A 20,657-nucleotide genomic window follows, 5' to 3' on the forward strand; every position below is an offset into this window, starting at 1 on the left:
TCTTTTTATGGTTTCTCATTTGTGATACTTTTTCATTCTAGATTTTCGAATTTTGTTAAATCTGGTGGTGAAGATTTTTTACTTGGAAACAAAGCAGAATCAACTATACCACAACATGACCAACTAGTAACTATAGTAAGTGTGAACAAAACCTAATGTTAGATAGTATGCTAATGAAAACCTAATCTTGCATTGCCTTTAAAAGGAGACTGTTTGACTTGCGTTCATTTAAAGGTAAACTTAATGATTTACACTAGCATTTTACTGAGTAATCTTATATTGGTAAGAGCATCCTAAGTCAACCAAACTAGACTTCTTGTTTAAATGAAACACTGATGTTCTAACTCACTGTGTTTTCTGGAATGAACGTCTTAATAGGGGATGTCCCTTTTTCTTTGAGTTCCCTTTGGAAGTAAAAGTAATTTAAAAGCCCTTACATTAAAAGATTTCAAGTTATCAGTAGACATTGCTAAAACAAGAATGTAAAATTACCTTTGCTAACTGTGTATATAACTTCTCGTTTGACTGAATAGTGGTTTCAGAATACTTAACTATCTTTAAGTGGTAATAATTCTTTTACTTTGTTCTCACACCTGGTGCATTTAGTGATTGATGTCTGTCAACTTGTAAAATGTGTTTGATCTTTAAGCTGGTAACAGTGTTGTGGCTGCGTAATTGCTAAAAACTGGTATGGTATCAGCTTAAGGACCAGAGTAGTAATATTCCAATGTGCATGTGAAAAACTTATACACTAAATAGCAAGGAACTTAATATTGCAACAAAAGCCAACAATAGAGCAGGAACAGTATTTGCATTTGCATGTTCATGCTCTCGGAAACCAAAGAAAAACAAGTCAACAAAATGGGATATGTTGCAATATCATTTTACAAGTCTCTTTACATAATCTGTTAGCACTTGGGGTGCTAACCATGCTGTAGCATTGACAGCAAAGATTTGTATGCAGCATCTCTTTTTGTTGTACACGATGTAGAGATGTCAATGTGAAGACATTGTTCAAGGCATTGTTTAGTAGTTGCCTTGGTGAAATAAATGGACTCTTGGAGTGAACGATTGTCAGTTATACAGACAATTGGTGGCATACTGATTGGGATAATACTTAATGTCAATAAAAAAACATAACTTAGTTATCACAACCATCAGCTATAATAATATTGCTTTAGCAGCTAAAGTATATCTCATAACTCTTTAATTCTGCTTTAAATTCCACTGAACTGATACAGCTTTATGGTTAGGGTCAACAAGGATTTTAACATCTGCCTATCTTGACTACCATTATTGCAGAGCTAAGTCAATCAGCAAAGCCCATTTGCCATTTAAGCGAGCAAAAAAAATTCTTACCAAGGAACTTTTTTAAAAAGTTAGTCAGGTGTACACTTATGACCTTTAGTCCAGTTCGGCTTATGACCTCCAGATTAAAAAGTATTTTACTTTCTGGCATATTTCAAAGAAGATATTTTTTGTGTACTGGATTTGAAGTAACCTTTCGGTGCGAAATGTGCAAATCAAAATTGGAAATTGATCACAAAGTTCAAAATTTCTTCTCTTAAATAAGTGTTTAGTGATGGCTTCTTGAATCATTAAGTTTATAGAAAAACAGTCTGTGCTTTAAAGAGGGAAAAAGAAGAAATGAACTAGGGTTTGTAACAATATTACTTTATCTTTCTTAGGTGAAGAACTAATCCTCTTTTAATTTATTTTTTATATAGCTAGTTAACAAATTTCTGCAACCTTGGAGAAAGAAAACTCCAACAAACTTTTTATAACTTTCGAACCAGCTTTATACACTACGATAAAACCATGTCTTTTATATTTTAGATTAATCAACGAGGGCCATAGTGCTGATAGTTTTAGTATAGAAATATTCTTTAACAAATATTTTAAAGAACTTTAAATATGCTTTGTTGTAAAGAAAATGTTTAAACTCCCTTTTCCTCTACCCCTTCTTTGTTTTGTAATTTAACTGATTGATAACTGTCATAAGTCAACACACGCAGGGTAGTCTTATGTTGGCCTAAAAGCTTAAAGCTTAAATCCTCGAGAATGAGGCTAAATTGAGTTTTAAGCCAATAAGAATCCTAACAGTGCAACAAATTGTTTTATTATCCAATGAACATTACTTTATTTTAAAGTTTATAATCGAAAGTTAAAGCTCGTGCAGTGTAGCATAATGAAGATCGTCTTATAATGCGCCATCTTTGATGTTATATAATTACGTCATTTCCTTCTGTACTAAAATTTTGTAAACACGTAGACTAAAGCTATATTCTGTAGACCTAATTAATTATCACTGAATTTTAATTTAAAGAGGAATTGTTGAGGCTGGATATTTTTGGTGAAAGATAATGTATTATAGCTATAAAATCGTGACATGTATGTCACGATTTTATATCTTTTTTCAGATTATTGCTAATGGCGGAAATCTTTAAGCTGCAGGGCTTCTTGTTTTTACTTCATTTTACTTTCTGTTGTTGTTTTAATAGGATGGCCCTGACGGAATTGCATGGCAACCAAATTCAATACCATTCACTATAAAAATCACAGAACCTGAAAAAAAAAGTAAATATAAAGGAATGAAAAGTTACATCTCTTACAATCTTCAACCGTCGGTATGTGCTTCTTTTTGTGACGAGGCAAATAATATGTTAAGCATGGCTAGAATTAGGACCAAAAAGAACATGAAACCCAGAACAATAACGATGCAGATGCTGCAGATTTTTATATTTTGTATTGCAACTGACACAAATGTTTACTTACTCTAAATTTTTGACTAATACTTGTAGGTATCATAATACCAATCTTTTCCATTTTTGGCATTTAATTTAATGAGTACTTTATTTAGCATACTTCTGTTATTGCTGGGCATCGATTTAAACATTTTGACTGGTTATATGAACGTTTATTTCAAAAGTTTCCATGCATATCAATTCCGCCATTACCCGATAAACAACTTACTGGTGAGTTATAATGTAAACCAGAAATTGCAACATGCCCTTTAGGCAAGTTTATATAGACTATCCGTCATCCTCATTTGAAATGTCTGAATGCTTGCCTTACAAAAAAAACATTACGAAAAAGTATGTGATCAATATTAAAAATGTGAAATAACCTGTAAAATGTTAGTTGTGTTGCTTTGTGAACCCTATTGCTGCTGGGCCATTTGGGAGCTTCTCAATGCTATAGGACTTAACCCTCCCCCTTCATCTGTAATTTCAAAAGTTTAGTAGACATGAAACGGGCGGGTGGGGGATATGTTTTAAGGTATATGTTTAATCAGTCAATATTAGTAAGTATGTAACAGGGAATTTCTAACGTCCTTGGGAATTCTATCCTCACGGCTGGCTCTTCCTAACCTCTAACTGTAACTAGGTTACATTGATGCCAGCCTGTTTGCGGTCAAGTGAGCTGACAACACTACATTAAAAGTGCGCTGTAGTGAAGACTCGAACCTGAAACCATATGATTACAAGCCGAATGCTATACATCTACACTGTCTTGCCATCAATATTATTTGCAGTACATATGGTCTGGTACATATGTAGGAACATCTTTTAATAAGAGACTTTTAATAAGAATTTTTTCTTACTTTGCTTTTAGAAAGTTTTTTTGTACTGACTGCGTTTTAAAATTAGCTTGTTTCTTGAAGGGAGATATTCAGAAGACCTGGTAAAAAAAAGAAGATATTTATTAGAAAAATGGATAAATCGTGTTGCAAGACATCCAGTGTTGGCTCAAAGTATGGTGTTTGAACACTTTATAAGTGTTTGTTCGGAAACAAGGGAAAAAGTATGCTGATTTTTTGAGAAAAACAAATCCTACTTTAGTTAAATCAACTGATCAATGTATTGTATATTGTATTATAAGTTTAGATAGAAAAAAAACCTTACATGATACAGCCCCAAACAAAATGTTCAAGACAGGTTTTCTACCATTTTCCAAATGGCCTGTACTCCATAGCTAATAGGTCGCATTAGCACTAGGCCAGGTGGACAAAGTTCAAAATCCAATAGTCACACACCTTCATTACAAGATTATATAATTGAAACTGGCACTATTTAAACATATTTTTGCATCACTTTGTCCTCATAGCTACTCTGTTTATACTATGTTTTCAGGAATGGAAAGATGGCAAGCGAAAAGCTGAAACTGATAAAGTTGTTGGAGCACAATTTTTTTATACTATATACGCCCCTCAGTTGAATCTTTCTATGCATAAAGTGTAAGTAATGATATTGTTATTGTATGAAATGATAACACAAGCTTGGTCACGTTTTTCACTACTTCCACCTGGACTGGGTAGTTGAGGTTTACTTAACTATGTAATCTCTAAATTCATTATTTGACACAACACATTACAAGGCAGTTGTGTTCGTTAATACTTAGGTTTTCTATTGAGTCAAAAGAGGTTGGAAATTTTTATTTACATGCTATTTTTTCTTCGTTTAACCTCACTTTTTGTAATCTCATGGAAGCTGCATGCTGACTCAATTGAGGTAACAACAAGATTTAGATTGATATTATGGAGACTGTATTATGTTTATCATTAACAGGACACAAATTTGCTTCCTCAAATAAACGCCTTTTTAAATAGTTAAAAATTTTGATAAACGTTCGTTGTGGTCTTTGCTTTACCAAGAAATTGGATTAGTTGCTTAAAACTAGTAGAATCTGGTGGCAAGTTAGACATCCTATTTTTCGTATATCCTTTTGTTTCCGAAATTCTTCTTCCACTGTCTCAAAATTCCCTTGTAATGACAAATTTTGTACCTGTTCATTGTTTCATCAATTTATCTTTTATTTGTGTTTCTACATTATATTTTTAATTACAATTTTTTTTGATATAATTGTTGTACTTTCTCTTTGGCTATGTGTTCCCTTTCAGTGAGACAGAGGTGGATAGTTTCAAAGATTTTGTAAAAAATATGGACGATGGTTGTAAAAAAATGATTGAAATCGGTGAAAACCACTGGGACAAAGTTTCCAGATGTAAGTGAGAATTCTTTTAGGTGTTCACTGATCTCTTTATTTCTATTTTATTTAAAATTTAAAATTTATTTATATGAAATCCATCCAAAGGCTAAAATCTTCTTAACTTAATAATCATCTTTTACTTTCTCTGATGACAGAAACACTTGATCAGTTGAAACTTAATGCAAATTTTATGATTCTTTAAAATTAAAAAGTGATTTACAAAATTTCTCTCACAAACCTTTTTTTCTCGTTTTGTATTGTGTGTTTTTAAATAAAAGCTTCGTGCGCAATTCCTGATCAGGATTAGTTTTATTTATCTCGTTCTTCAAAGCATGCTACCGCACGTTTATCCACACATATCTCCAAGTACGTATATCTCCCATATTTTACTGCTAAAAGCACACCCTAAGAGGTTAAATTATGAGCTTGGGTAGAGAGATCAAGGATTGTAAACTCTAGTAAATATAAAAACAATTCTTACATATATGGAAACATACTATGGGAGGAACTGATATTGATCTACTTTGTACTTTGGTGTTGTCATTGCTGCCAGCCAAACTGGCTTATAGAAATAATATCACTTTTTCAGCATATAAAAACGAATACAAGAAATTAGCAAGTGGCTTGCAAGGTTTGAGTACAGCTTTTGCTACAGACAATGCGCCATGTAAGTTTAATTTTGTTATTATTAATTTCATCATTTTTTATTTTTGTTAATTTTGTAGTCGTCATTATTAGCTATTATCGTTGCCATTTTTTTGTCGCCGTTATTATTTGTTGTTGTCGCCATTGTTTTTATTGTTGTCGCCATTCTTATTATTGTTGTGGCCATTATTATGTTTGTTATCGTTTTATCGTTTCTTGTAATCGTTGTTATTATTTTCGTTGTCATTTTTATTGCAGCTTTCCCCTCTAGTTAGGTGGAGGAAACATTTTTTGCTTTTTTTAAATAAATAATCAATAACTAGAGAGATTGATGTGTATCTGACTTTGTTGCTTTTATATTTTCTATTTTACATTTTACATTTCGACAAGTTGATGTAAAAGTTTTTCAGATATAGGGAGATAGGGAAGTGGAGAGGGAGCGGCAGCGGCAACTATAAACTATAAATACGGGATTACTTTCCTCTGCACACTATACTTTAGTGTTATCTTCTTGTGTTCAGAATCTGTGTTTTTTCTAAAGATTCATTGGCGTTAACACAAGCTATGAATCACACAGGTGGAGTGTACAGTGAAATAGGTGACATGTGTCAAGAGCAGGTAAGAATAGCTCCAAGACGTTTTGGTTTGTTGTTTAAACATACATTTCTTAAACAAAAATTATTTCCACAAAATGCTATTTCTTTAAAAGCACAACTCTGGAAACATTGCTGGATTTAACTAACGAGATTTTAATGCAACATTTAGTTGTTGCAGGGTTTGTTTCTGCTGCGGGATTATTGTTGTGACATGCGCAGTTGACTAGTTTTTGTTTGTTGTTTGTTACACGTGTTTAAGCAAATGTACTAAAATCTTAAAAACCTGCTATTGGCAAATCTCGTATGAGTAATTTAAAATATAAGCAACAATTTTATGAATTAAGCCGATGGTTTAAAATACACTCTGCTAAATCAAACGTGAACAGAGCTCAAAGGTTTTTGCTTAAAAAATGGTTTGCATTCTTTAATAGAACACTTTAAACCTTGTTTTCTACTTTCAAACTAAATAGTTATTTGTTGTGTATTATGTTGGAATTTAACATCGAATAAAACAACGGACAATTTTCTTCTAAGCAACTGTGAAGCAGCTTTTCTATCAATTTAAAGGCATTTTTAGTAATTCTCGTACCAGGGCAAATTATCTCGTACATATTAAAAGGCACTACATTCTCACGTTGACGCAGTGAAGAACCTGCCAAGTTGCAATGTTGCGTATTTTCCTCTGTTTAGCCTAAAAAAGATATGTTACAAGTGCTAGAAGTGCTGCGGGAATACACTGGCATGCTGTCCACATATCCTGAAATTATAACTGTCCATAAGGTAATGTAACTATTTTTACTTGTATAGGATATTATTTTAACACAGGGACTCTAATGCAGTGCAAATGACCTTTATTTCAGCATGTTTTATGATATTCATCCCGAGAAACAACTAATTTCAATTACAGTGTAAAGTTCATTGATCGGTTTTGCCGATCCGCTTAAAAAGTTATACTATACGTTTAACTGTTTACGACGAATCATATTATGATCATTTAAAAAAAATAATTTATATATATATATATATTTTTTATTGCAGGGAGCCCTCTCGAAAGTAAAAGAGTGTCAGAAACTACAAGAAGAAGAAAAACTAAAGGTCTGTGAAAAGCTTCCCAGTATTCATTCAACCACCACAAACGCAAACTAAAGGCGGTGATACACGATCCATTTAATCGAATTCGATTAGTCGAATTCGATTAATTGGATCGTGTATCATGTAAAAATTGTATGCTTTCGGCATGCTCAGACTTGTCGAATTCGATTTTTAAAAAGTCGGACCATTTTAACTTTTTCGATTAATCGAAAGGTTTTTAGCCAATCAAAATGCTTAAAATCTGTACATCAAATGTGCGGTCAAAAAATGTGACTTTCTATGTAAAAATAAACTTAAAAATCATGTCGTCAAAAAAGGATAAAACAGAAATCAACGAGATTTTTATCAGTGAATGAAGCTTATTAACAAAAAAGTAACAAATAACACACTCTGTTTTCTTAAATTTTTAGTTGTTATAATAATAACTAACAGCAGCGAGTTCAACTCTGTCTTCCCTCTCTAAATACATTTTATCGAAAGAAAATCAAAAATCTGTTCGGTTTTTTATTAATGTTCAATATAATTTCGATAAACCGAATTCGATTAATTGGATCGTGTATCAGCACCTTGTTACCTGTTAAGTTTTGATTTTATTTTAATATGCAATATTATTTCGACAAATCGAATTCGATTAATCGAATCGTGTATCACCGCCTTAAAGCGTGGTAAACAATACCGTCCCGTACATTAAACACGTTCGAAATGATAGATGTATGAGCATAGAATTGACATCTTAGGCGGTTGTCCAGTTGAGCGATTGATCTGCTAGTACAGCTCTAGGCTCTCCACCCTCGTTGATAATAGTACTTTCTCTTTCGCACCGTGAAATTCGATTTATTTTGTCGTGCATTTATTTTTAGTATTCCGAGGTTGCGGATATATCGCAACGAATGGATGTTGTATCGTCTGCTATGTTTGGTAAGTAACCTCACTTTCATGTTTAATTTTATTGATTCAAGACATTTCAACCTCCCTTCAACACATAGCATTTTGATTTTATAACGCAAGTTTTACTTAATCCACTTTTACCATGTGTATAAAAACGGGGTTTCGCATTTTTTTCGCTGTCCATTTAATATTTGAATTTTGTTTTATAGCGGAAATTCATCATTTTCAACGAGAACGTTGTAGAGACTTCAAAGAAGTCATGCAATCCTACTTGAAAGAACAAATTTCATTTCACCAGGATGTAAGCCTTGGTTTTTGTTTTTGTTGTTGTTTATATTATATATTATATATTATATATTATATATTATATTATATATTACTCTATAGAGTTCCTATAAAACCCTCAAAAATCTTAAACGCATGTCTGAAATTCCAAAATTCTTAAAGAACATCAGACAAGGTGCTTGCTTACGAATACAACATCTGAAAAATAAAATTACAGCTTCGTGATGTTTTTGTAATGGGTAAAATTTTGCTTAAAAAAGTCTATTCTAAAATTTCTATTTCTAATTAAGGTTGCCGACAGTTTTAAAGTTTGTGGTCTACTCCCCGTACTCTGCGTCAGTTTGACCACAACTCTTTTTTATGTCAGATTTTCTATGAAAGAGAAAGCGTTGTCTTTCCACATTACATCGCAATATTTTGTGAGTCGAAACTTCATGAGCAAGCAACGGTTACGTTTGTTTGTTTTTTCTTTCGCAATGTTTACTTTTATTGGTGTTCTTTTACATGGCTCCTGCTTGTTATACAATGGGACTGCGTGGTTGACGTTTTAATTCGTTTTTAAATGTTTGCGACTTTTTAAGCATGCTTCCTGAGAATTTGTCTAAAAATGGTCATGCGTGACGGGGGGTAACGAAGCGAAACCCCACGCAATACGTAAGTGTGACGAAAAAGAAACACGAGGGTGTCTATTTTAATAACCTAGCAATTGCTTTTTTGTCAAAGTTTTATTCGTATCTTCTTTAATTTTTAGATTATTAGCCGATTGAGTTCATCGCTGGCGATGTATGATCAAGTTCCGGACTAACAAGAACTCCATAATTATAAATTAATATAATGTATCACGGGTTTGAACACGTCATGCTGCACGTGCAGGCTTTTGGGAGAACCGTATATACCTGTTGTGACCATAGCCTTTTTTATTGCTTCAAGACTATTTAAGATTCTACATTTCGCTTTTTTTACAAAAAACAGCTTTTTGTAACCTCAAAAGGAATTACTTTTTTCAAGTTCACTTTAGTTTGGTTTTATCAATAAAAAAACTCATTCTTAGTAGAACACGTCCATGATTTCTAACGGATAATTTTAACATTTTTAGCACCAAAAGAGTTAAGCGTTACTTTTTTGAAATTCGTTTGTTTATACTGTGAAGTAGCATATAGTGGTACGGTTTTAAAAAAAATTTTCACGGCTAATTTTTAATATTAGAATAAATTCTGTACATGTGTACGCAACCTAAATACCAGGGCTCTAAAGAAATGTTATGCCTGTCTAAGAGAAGAAAAGCTTTGGGAACAAGGTTGATGATAGATTTTAATTTATGTATCCTATTCTTTTTCTTGGTGGAAAAAACGCCATTGTTATTTATTAACTCCGAATAATATTTTATTACTAATTTTATGTGATTTGAATTATAATCCTGGATTAGGCAGGTTGGTTAAGTTCAATTTGTATAAAAAACAACCTCGTCACCACGTTTCCCACTATTTTGGGACATTTAGAAAATATATTTTTTTCGAAGATTTGATTGTCTTAACCCTTACTTTATCACCTCTCCCGCCCCCATTTGTTGATATTTATCCTATGGGAAAAATTGCTTCCACTGCTTTCCCTTTGAATTGATTTGTTCTCTGTACACTTTGCCGAACACACAGGCATGGTGAGGCGCAACAACCGGATTGTATTGCCGCGTGTCTTTTGTTTTCTCGTCTGTTTAAATTTAAGTTATCGAAGGTGTTTGTTAATAGAGTTGTGGAAAACTTTGTTGCATGCTAGCTTAGGAGTTACTCCTAAGAGGCGAGCACCATTGTATTAGAAGACTGACATCGTATCAGTCATTTTGTCATGTAAAAAAAATCTCTTTTCTGTTTTGTTTTGTTTTTCTTTTTCCAAATATTTTTTGAAAGTATGGTGGAGACAAACTGATCTGGTATGTGGAAATTTGGAGTATATATGTGTGTGACAGAATGACAACTTTTTTTCCCGCACCGTTCTCGAGATCAAAAAGCTAGAAGAGGCCCTGTGGAGTCAAGGTTGGGAACTTTCCTTTACCTTGAATAAACTTTTATGCACATTTATCTGCACGCAAATTATTGGGAAGTGACAAACTGCGCGAATTTACTAGAAATGACTTCGCTAAAATCATTATTTGCGGAATGCATTTTTTTTTTAATCTCGCGAAAATTAATTCCAGGTACACCTTGCTTGCGGAATCCTTCTTACTCGCAAAGTGTTTCGAGTCATGAATACTTCTTGCCTATTTAAATGGAAGTCATGGAAAAAACAGTAAGCTTAAGTTGAAGGCTTGTGCTAAAATAACGCTGATTCCAGAAGCAAATAGAGTGCCAGGGCCGAAAGGAGTGTTTTTTATTGCACCTTTTAAAAAATGTCTTCATGGTTGCATAAAAGCCTGTGTTTAAAAGATTTCCCCATCTGGGCCTGAATGTGCATATAAGCGTTATGCTTTATAAAAAACATGTATTTTAAAAATTTCACATCATTCTGTATTGTATTAATTGACCTCTTTCTATTTCCAATATTCGTATGCCGTTTATTTGTTCCCGCCATTTAGCCTTTCCGCCATTTACCTAACATGGTAGAATCTCGATAAGTTTTTAAAGTGTTGTTTTGATTGGCTAATTCTTTCCGAATAAGCCAATAAAAGTACGTTTATAAATAGATCCTTTTTAAGAGACCATTCCGCCTCGTAATTTCCATTGAATTTAAAATTTTGTAGTAAAGTTGTTGAGTAGCCGAAGGTTGTACTAAAAAAAGATTCTTAAACAACTTCATTTGTACGTATCTAGATCTTTATCGTCAATAAAATGGGTGAAGATCGAACAGAGCTTGTTTCCACTGCCAAGTTAGCAGAGCAAGCAGAACGATATGATGATATGGCTAATGCTATGAAAACAGTTACTGAAATGGGCGGTGCGTTGCAACAAGAGGAAAGAAACTTGCTTTCTGTGGCATACAAAAACGTAGTTGGTGCCCGACGTTCGTCCTGGAGAGTCATTTCCAGCATAGAAGCAAAGACCAAAGAATCTGGTAACGAAAGAAAACTTACATTGGCTCAGGAATACCGGGAGAAAGTAGAAATCGAACTTAAGAAAGTGTGTAATGATGTACTTAACTTGCTGAACAAATTTTTGATACCAGAGGTAACAGATAAATTATCAAAAGCTGAAGCAGAGTCAGATATTTTCAAGCTTGTGGAATCCAAAGTATTCTATCTAAAAATGAAAGGAGATTATCACAGATATTTAGCAGAAGTTGCTCTGGATGAGGAACGCAAAAGTGTGATGGAAGAATCAGAAACTGCATATAAATCTGCTTACGATACAAGCTGTGAGGGTGTAAATGGTCAAGGAAAGATGAAGCCAACTAACCCAATAAGATTAGGACTTGCTCTGAATTTTTCTGTATTCTACTATGAAATTTTCAATGATTCCAAAAAAGCTTGTGAACTTGCAAAGAACGCGTTTGATGATGCTATTGCTGACTTAGACACGCTAAGTGAGGAGTCGTACAAAGACAGCACGCTAATAATGCAGCTTCTTAGAGACAACTTGACACTATGGACTTCAGATGAAAATGCTGAAGGAAACAATGATGATAACTAGCAACAAAATAAATTTAATCTTGTTGGTATGGCCGGAGTTAGTTTTTTCAAAAAAAAGCTGTACGAATTGACTGAATTTATTAGAAGACAATTTTAAACAAAATACTCTGAACAAGGGAATTACTAAGTTGATAATGTGCGTGTTTGTAGGATATATTTCCTTGTAAAAATTGAATTTCATGTAGCTAGCTAGTTGTTTTTGATTTATGTATAATTTTCAGTCAGTTTTTTTTTAATCACTTTGTTTTTTAAAATCCTAAATATTAGTAAAAAAAGGAACTGAAGACACTTCTGTTGGTCTAACCTATTTGTGGGAGGAACATTTACCATTTTAGTGTCAAAGAGAAAGAAAAAAAAAACATTGAAGGAAAACTCAATAGGTCTTCATAAAATATTCATGATATAAATAATGTTTGAGATTTTATGTATGCAGTTGTATTCATATTGGATTTTTTTATTCTGCAAAATATACCATATTCTACGTTGAAAACTTGTTTCCAGTGGTAGCTGTTTGTGTAACATGGTGGTGGTATTCATAACCAACATTTTCAAAGTGAAAAAAAATGTTGTAGCTATGATTTGTGGTGGAAAATCAACACTGTTATCTAATGTAGGGTGCCTGACAACCTGGTTAAGTTCTCAGCGTGTAATTTTGATTCATAGTCTGTAAGAAAGCAAAGTGTTTTTCTGATTGCTTTCTTTCACTTTGATTTATCAAATAAAGTCTTACTTGATAAAGTATAAGTGATTTTTTTAGGTACAAAAGTTATCTGAGAATGTGTTAACAATTGTTTATTTATGTCAAAAGTGCAATAAAACACTGAAAAAAAAACAATTCTCTTGAGCGTAATTAATAAAAAATGCTTTTTCAGCTTTAATAAGTTTTGTTGCTTATAAACGACGTTTTAACAGGAAATTCTAATCACATCACTTCCTTATAATTAGTTTTTAATTGCTTTTAAATTCTTAGAGTTCAGTACCTGCTAAACTTAGAACTAAAAATGACTTTCCATTTTACATTGTGACAAATCCTAAAAAATAGTTTGTCCTGGATTTCACAAAAATCCAGGACAGTTATTAAAGCATCTGTTGTGTCCTGGAATTTAGATGTTTTTTTGTGGTCACCGTGTGTCAGAGTTCGAACTTTAAGAACACGATCCTCAGATTTGTCCTTATTCAAGATTTTGGCGCAGTGGATAAAAATATATTTCGAGTGTGTTAATTTTGGCGCAAGGTTAAATTATCCGAAAATAACGTTTGCGTGTATTTTGCATGAACAGTATTTAAATCCTCTCGCAAGATATTTTCCCTTGTATTATTTTTCAGGGCATTTTTTATCTTTTGGAACGATTGTCTGATACAAGAAGTCTGGAGATGAGGTTGTTTTTTGTTTCCCACATGCAAAAACTGCAAAATAATATTGGCGCGATTGCGGTATTGTCCATTGAACAAAATTCTTGTAATTTCCATAAGAACATACAGTCGATACTCGTTATCTCGACCTTCCACGGAACTGGTGAAACAGCCCGAGATAACGAAAGTTAGAGATAGTGTATATTTGAGATACGGAGCATCGATCATGAAAAAGGTCGAGAAAAGAAAAGTCTGTCAATATCATGCACATCAACCTCGTTCCCAGGGCATTTTGCCTTGTTGGCCACTCCATAATAACGGCTCAGGGGTAACAAGACCCTGGGGACGAGGTTGCATGCACGTACGAGAAAAATTATTTAAATTTTTAAACCTGGTGTCAGGGATGGACTATTAATCAGAAAAATCAATTATTACTATTCTCATTCTATATGTAGTTAATTATTTAAAAAAAATTCAAAATGCTACTTTGCTTATTAGCAGATATTCTGTCGTTATTTACGAAGGATTCTAAACGCTGTAATAAAGAGCCCATGCCGTTGCCGCTAAAAAGGGATAAAATTCTTAATGTTTCTACAAAGAGAAAATTGTAAACATTCGAAATCTTGATTTTGAGAAAGTTTGAGAAATTCAAACGTTCGAATGTTTTCCTGATCGAATTCTTTTGTGTGATGAAATTTGAAAAGGGCAGGTTGAAATGCCGAAGGGATTGATAAAAATTAGTCAAGATACGGAAAAATCGAGATAACCGACTGCAATGATGCTGAATTCCGTAGGCTACGTTGCTGAGCGTAGAGGGCCGTATAGGCCCTAATATCGTTGCTCACCTGGTTGATAAGAGCCCAATGTTTACCAAAGTAGTAGCGAGTAGAATGTACTGTGATTTAGGGTGTCATACTGGTCAAACCCTTGCTTCAGAGCCCTCCCATTGTATTTGTTCGCAACGCCAACCGAACTATTAATTCTGTTCACTAACTAACATTCCTCCATAAAGCCACTAGTGACAGCTTGTCATGATGAAAAGGAATCTTAGTGAATATTCTCTTTCCACAAACATTACATCTACATATGTACGCCATTCAGGTGGTTCTGATGCTAAGCATATTACCGCTCAGTGAGTAGTGAGTTCGTATGCGGCTCTCAGTTTTGGCGAGGATCAAGTCATGCTCACTGTAACAAAGCACACTTTCATTTTCACTTAGAAATCATAACGCAATAAAATTATACTTCCTATATACCAAACACTTATTTTTATCTAGCTTTGCAGTTATTACTGAATATATATTTTTTCGATTTTTCGATGCGAAATGTGTACAAATTTTAATTGTTCAAGACCGAAATTTTTGTGCCAGATAGGTGGACAAGCATCCAACACAGATCTAGATTTTATCTTACTCAAACTGAGAGTCTTCGGACAAATCAAAAAACATTCACGGCGGTAGCCTAGTTAACTAAGCTTCCTTCGAGGATATCAGATTAAGTTTCTTTAAAACGAAAGCTTTAGCGCAAACAAAGGTCAGAGCAATTCCCTAAAATTAAAATCTACCACAAAAAAAAACCCGAATTACAATCTTTTAATCAGCACTTACTCGGCGTGGTCACATATTACGCTCTTAAATAATTTAAGAATTAAAAACGAAAGATTTTCCAAATATTGACCACGTGAGCAGAGAACAATAGAATTAACCAATCAAAAAAAATGGGCAGTATTCTTAGACCGCTGAAAAATCGTTTGAGATCCAGCGTAATTTTTCTCACCTTAGCTATTCCGATTTCCTGGTGGCAAGAAAAATCATGCTGTGTCCCCTGGCTAGCACGACTATGGTTGATTGTGAAAACTCACGAGAAAAGTATTAAAGGGGCTACATACAAACCCCTGACATTGCCATGCTAACCATGTGGCTAGCCACAAATGAGTAATTCCAACTTATATAGCCAGCTGGTTTAACAAAACAGTTCTCACAAAAATATCTAGCTACATAGCTAGAGATAAATAACTAGCTAGATGACAAATTTTGGGGATTTTTTTGCAGAATTATTTTTGCAGTATATCAGTCACCCTGGTTAAGCTCATAATTAAGAACACAAGCTCGTGATTGAAAACATAAAACGGCAATATAATAGATAGTTGGCTAGCTAGTGTGCTAAATATGTACGTATATTGAGACTTTCACTTAGCTGGTTATATATAGCTAAACTAGGAACTAAGCAAGCTAAAAACAGAAACTGGCTACGTAAAGTAAGTTTCAGATTACAAAAGTTTTAATTAAACTTTATGTTTAAGCTTTATGCTACACCGGGCATCCAATTAGGTTCCCATATACGATAAGTCAATTTAAAAACGATTAGTTTACAAGCACAACATCAGGTAATCAAGTCAAGAAATTCATGACGTGACGAGACGGGTCCAAAGCTACTTTCGAGGTTTTAATCTCAAAGAGCTCTGAGGACGCAAATGGGGCAACAGTTGCCGGGAAAGAGTACAATCTTGGTGATGAAAAAGACATTCAAGTACCTTGCAAATTGAACTCCTTGACAGACAACATTATCTATTCGAGGTTCGGAGTTTCTTATAAGAAAGTATTAACGAAAGTTCAAGGGACCCAAGAAAATGTTTCGAGATAATGAAACTTGGAGTCACAGTACATCACATTAAAATCAAAGTTTGTTTTGGTGAGGAAGCAGAACCAACACGAGGGACTGCATTTGTTACAAATGCTATACTAAATTTAAAGTTTGGTTCCCACTACAGCGATGATCGCTATCGCCCATATTTCATCGTCGACGATAAATTTGGTGGGAATGGTAAAATTCGTCGTCCAACTCGAAAAGTTCGGCGACGAACGCAAAAATGATAGGCGATGAATATCAAAAAGTTTTGATATTCATCGCCTTGATTCGTCGCCCTATTTGTTGATCTTTTCATTATGTCGAAAAAGAACACACATTATAGAATGAAAATTTAAAGAGATTTGTTTATGTTTAACCAAACCACGTGGAGTGCAAAAGCTTTTTTCTTTAATGTAATGATAAATGTAGCTGTAGGTCTACTTGTATTACAGCAAGTCAAGTACTTACATGATCTTATGAAATAGATAATAGAAACCATAATGGAACGGCACCTCCACAAAAAAGCACAAAAGCGAGGTTATTTATATTAATGTTATTTGCCATGTTGTTTTCGAAAGAGTAGGTATAATATTTTCAGACAGAATGCAGAAACCAACGTTTGATTCAGCCACACGTAACTCCGCCAGAATTTGAATATAAGCATCTTTGTTTTTCCTATGCCTGATAATTTCCTGTACCCAAAATCATCTTCTTTCTTGTTTTTGTTTTCTTTTAATTCTGTTTCTTAAAACCACAAAAATAACGCTCTAAGCAATTTTCTTCTTGTTTTGCTAGCAACCAGGTTTGCTTTACTTTCAGAACAATTTCTTATTATGTCAAAAAGTGGACGAGAGATGAAAAAAATAAACAACCAGTGGGAACGCATCGGCGATAAGTGTTGGGCGATGAACTTTGGGCGATAAACCATATGAGCGTTGAGCGATGAGAGCTCATCGCCGCAGTAAAAACTAACATTCAAAAGATAATTAATGCATCTAAAAATACTTAAAAGTCATCGCTGTTTCCCAACCTTCTCGTCGCTGTTTCCCAACCTTCTCATCGCTGTTTCCCAACCTTCTCATTGCTGTTTCCCAACCTTCTGGCCTTTAATGCAATAATTATGTGTGCTCTGTGCTGAATTAAGAAGAGAATAGGTAGCTAGGTCAAAAAATGTCGGTTTTAGTTATATTTCGGTGTGAAATACGAAGTCAAAGATATATAAGATGTTGTTTTTGTCCTCATTGCTCATAACTTTCCTGCCGCCATAAGCTCGACTTTCGTGTAAGACACTAAAGTTGAAAATCAACAGCTCGTTTTGTACCATATATAATGTATAAATCTCTTTGTAATTTAAGAAAAAAAATGAAAAGCCCTTGCAGGCTAAAAGATTTCGGATTCTTTTTCGTGTGTAATTTTGTTTACTATATATACCGTTCCGGGTCGCCAGTAGCCTGTTTTGTATAGAACTTCTACAATCTTGTTCTGTCATTTCAAATAAACAGGTATTATCCCATGATATTATCTTGCGAATTGTTTCATGCAGTGCGTGAGATACAGGCTAGAACAAACTAATGTGTTACTGTTAGCGGGCAAAGCGAGAGTCATATGTTAAATAAGTTAAAATGCAAGTAAATCAGACTTCAGAATCAGATGCTTCTGGAAACATTTCTTCTAGTCGCAGCGACCAGGCGAAAGAGTAGGATCCAATCCTATTAATACGTCATTTGCCAGTTGCCAATCAAACAAATTGCTTGGATTTTTTAAGCTTTTAATTTTTGATTTATTTCGATCTAGTTTTGAAATTATTTCAATGTTATTAATATATCTTTAAACATTTCCAGTGTATAACTCCACGTACACCTTTTTTTGTTCGCCACCCCCTTTTCTATGACATATGTTTTCTCCACAATACATTACTGCGACGCAACTTATCGTAAATCTTTAAAAATTTTCAATTATATTAGAATTAGGGTCTCCCCGAATGTACAAAAAGTAGTCTGTGAAAATTAATACTTAACAATACTGTGCTATACTTAACATCCGTAAGAAAGAAAGGAAGACGTTTTAGCATATCAACTTATTAAATATTATTGTTTGTGGTGTAGCGATATTTCTGAAATGTTTCATTATGCCTGCAACATGACTAAAAATGTTAAATTTTAGATATCTAAGATTTGACCATAAAGTTGGATCCTACTAATTTTAAAAAAAATAAATAATAAACAGAAGTTGGCGAAAGAAATAAAAAGGTTATGACTACGTTCATCGGTTTAGAATTAACAAAATAGACTAAATCCAAAATGTGAAATCAATGGAATTAATATTTAGACTAGTCAGGGACCGCCATCGAAACACCAGGTTAAGCCACAAGCAACTGTGTTACCTGGCGTTCAACGCCCGGAAGAGCAATTAATAAAAACCGTAAATTGTACTACACATTTAGGTGGGGTGCTTTAGTATAGTATGTTGTAAATTGACCAAGGCGCACAACATTATGGTGTTTTCGGTGTGATATGTTTTTCAAAAAATAAGTTTGCAACTCTTTGCTATCATGTCATAGCAAAAACAGTTGACCAGCCTTTTTTTATTTTTTTGGAGAATGTTCCCGCTGAAAGTTCAAAAATAAATATTACTTTTGTCTAAGTGCTTAGTACAGACAAACAATGCCGATCATCCATATAAATACCCTTTTTCAAAAAAAAAACTTTATCGCAACTTCAGAAACACAGAAAACAGCCTGTCGTTAACATTGGATTGAGCGCTTAGTACAGGTAAACTGTTTAGGCGTTATACTACTATAAGTAAAAAACTTATCACATCTTCAATTTCAACAAAACAACAGGAAACAATCTGTTGCTAACAATGGGCTGAGCGTTTAGTGCAGATAAACGGTGTTGCACATGTGTATAGCCGTAATACCCTTTTCCAAAAAAAATTTATTGCAACTTCAGTTTAATTAAAAACACGGGAAACAGCTTGTCGTTACCCGTGCAACAAAACAAATAAGTTTTCATGACAGTAGTAAAAGGTGTTGCTACCTACTAACTGCATTTGTCAAAAGAAATATAGATTAAGAATTTTGTTGTAGCTAGCCAAACTGCATTTGGCTACTTCTACTTTCCAGCCAGAGGTAGCTAAAGAGCTACAACCCCAGCATAAAAATAAATAATAATGTACCAAGCTTTAGAATAATAAGAATAAATAAAGCTAGGTTTCAGCAGGATGCTGTCTTGAAATCTACGTTTGTAGCTAAAGTCTAAAAATTGGTTTGTTTTAGATTTATGCGTATGGCTAGCAAACGTGATGATATTTCCATTTTAACATGTGAAAACATAAGACCCAATGAAAAGAATTTAAACGTTGATAGAACTGAAATTTAGGCAGTTAAATAACTATACTAACCCCACCAAATATTTCTCTTCACTTCAAAACACTTCGCTTTGCAGATTGGTGAACAAGCTGGAGTATAATCATTATGGCAAACTCAGTCCCTCAACAGAAACGACTCGTACCTTAACCCCTAGGGCTTGGTAGTTAAACAAAATCCGCCTCGTTAAAAACGTAACTGGAAATGAAAATTTGAAGGAGTATCTAGCATAGCAAATTAAATAATATTAAAACACCAGTCTATAACAATATTTGATTTCTGTCGCCGCTATGCGGGGCGGAATCTTTAAAATCGCCTGATGGAAGATAGATATATATATATAGATAGAGACAGCACAGAGCCCGGACGCTGCTAAGTTTTTGTCCAGGCTAAACTCTCGGAAAATTCCATTTTTGCGAAAGCCAATGAAGATGCTTTATTTTAATCTCTGTCAATTAAATGACCAATCTGAACAGAGAGTGTACGCTTCGTGTGGCCAGAACATTCCGTGTGCGGCCATGACTAAAAGTGCTTACATTTTGTTGGTCGCCCCTTGTGGGTCTCTTTGGTTTGGTCGTAGTAGCTTTATTGATGGAGAGCTAAGCACTATTGTTTAAATTCGTGTATTTTATCAGGTAAGAATTATTTTAAGTGAGGAAGGTGTGCTGGCTAGCTAGCTATCTTAATTTTTGGTGCTGACTTGGATCTCCTTTTGATTGGTGCTGACATACCCTTTCATGAAATTACTTACTTCCTAGCTAGCTATGGAGCTAGCTACACAAAATAGTGCTTTGATTAGAGTGCCTTTTTTTCTTAAAGAGCAAGCAACAAAAAATTTTTATCCTGCCTAGCGTAGTTCTTCCATGACTGGACACCGAACTACTGTTCTTATGGGAAAAAAGGGGGCTAAAAATAACTTCCAAATGACACTTTGTGGGACTACTTCTTTCAGATAAAAAGATATATATATTAGCACAGGATTTTTTTTATATTTTTTGCAGAAAAGTTGTCGAAACGTGACAAAAGTTTATTGTTGCTTGCACTGAGCAGCTGGTGAACTGATTATTAACCTGTAACAATATATAGTTAGCCGATGCAGGATAATTAGATGCTACGCCTAGTATAATTAGCCGTTAAAAGCTTCTTTGTGTTCTTTACAGCTAACTGCGTCTTTTTCTTGAAATCAGAATAGTTT

General features: G+C 33.9%; 2 protein-coding genes across 4 annotated transcripts in view; both read left to right on the forward strand.

Annotated features, from left to right (window-relative positions):
• LOC130628841 (sorting nexin-18-like) overlaps positions 1 to 20,657 on the forward strand; it is a 71,402-nt gene that overhangs the window by 16,343 nt on the left and 34,402 nt on the right. For 2 of the 3 annotated variants that reach the window (XM_057441867.1, XM_057441866.1), the window contains 13 exons: positions 42 to 135; positions 2,502 to 2,627; positions 2,861 to 2,975; positions 3,665 to 3,804; positions 4,134 to 4,237; positions 4,901 to 5,004; positions 5,579 to 5,656; positions 6,176 to 6,252; positions 6,921 to 7,010; positions 7,269 to 7,325; positions 8,183 to 8,240; positions 8,420 to 8,511; positions 9,247 to 10,015. In XM_057441867.1, the coding sequence (XP_057297850.1) occupies positions 42 to 135; positions 2,502 to 2,627; positions 2,861 to 2,975; positions 3,665 to 3,804; positions 4,134 to 4,237; positions 4,901 to 5,004; positions 5,579 to 5,656; positions 6,176 to 6,252; positions 6,921 to 7,010; positions 7,269 to 7,325; positions 8,183 to 8,240; positions 8,420 to 8,511; positions 9,247 to 9,300 (1,189 nt within the window). In that variant the 3' untranslated portion in view covers positions 9,301 to 10,015. Of the gene's footprint in view, positions 1 to 41; positions 136 to 2,501; positions 2,628 to 2,860; positions 2,976 to 3,664; positions 3,805 to 4,133; positions 4,238 to 4,900; positions 5,005 to 5,578; positions 5,657 to 6,175; positions 6,253 to 6,920; positions 7,011 to 7,268; positions 7,326 to 8,182; positions 8,241 to 8,419; positions 8,512 to 9,246; positions 10,016 to 20,657 lie in introns of those variants that run through there. The other variant, XR_008981865.1, reaches the window with a different exon arrangement.
• On the forward strand, positions 11,200 to 12,604 carry LOC130628844 (14-3-3 protein gamma-like). The gene has a single exon (XM_057441870.1). The coding sequence runs from the start codon at positions 11,318 to 11,320 to the stop codon at positions 12,113 to 12,115; it is 798 nt and encodes a 265-aa protein (XP_057297853.1). The 5' UTR covers positions 11,200 to 11,317; the 3' UTR covers positions 12,116 to 12,604.

This window comes from Hydractinia symbiolongicarpus, chromosome 15 (genome assembly GCF_029227915.1).
Source record: "Hydractinia symbiolongicarpus strain clone_291-10 chromosome 15, HSymV2.1, whole genome shotgun sequence".
Classification (NCBI taxonomy): Eukaryota; Metazoa; Cnidaria; class Hydrozoa; order Anthoathecata; family Hydractiniidae; genus Hydractinia; species Hydractinia symbiolongicarpus.

Bases quoted from the DNA above. Each gene is read 5' to 3' on its own strand.
- LOC130628844 (XM_057441870.1), top strand. From the start codon at position 11,318: ATGGGTGAAGATCGAACAGAGCTTGTTTCCACTGCCAAGTTAGCAGAG.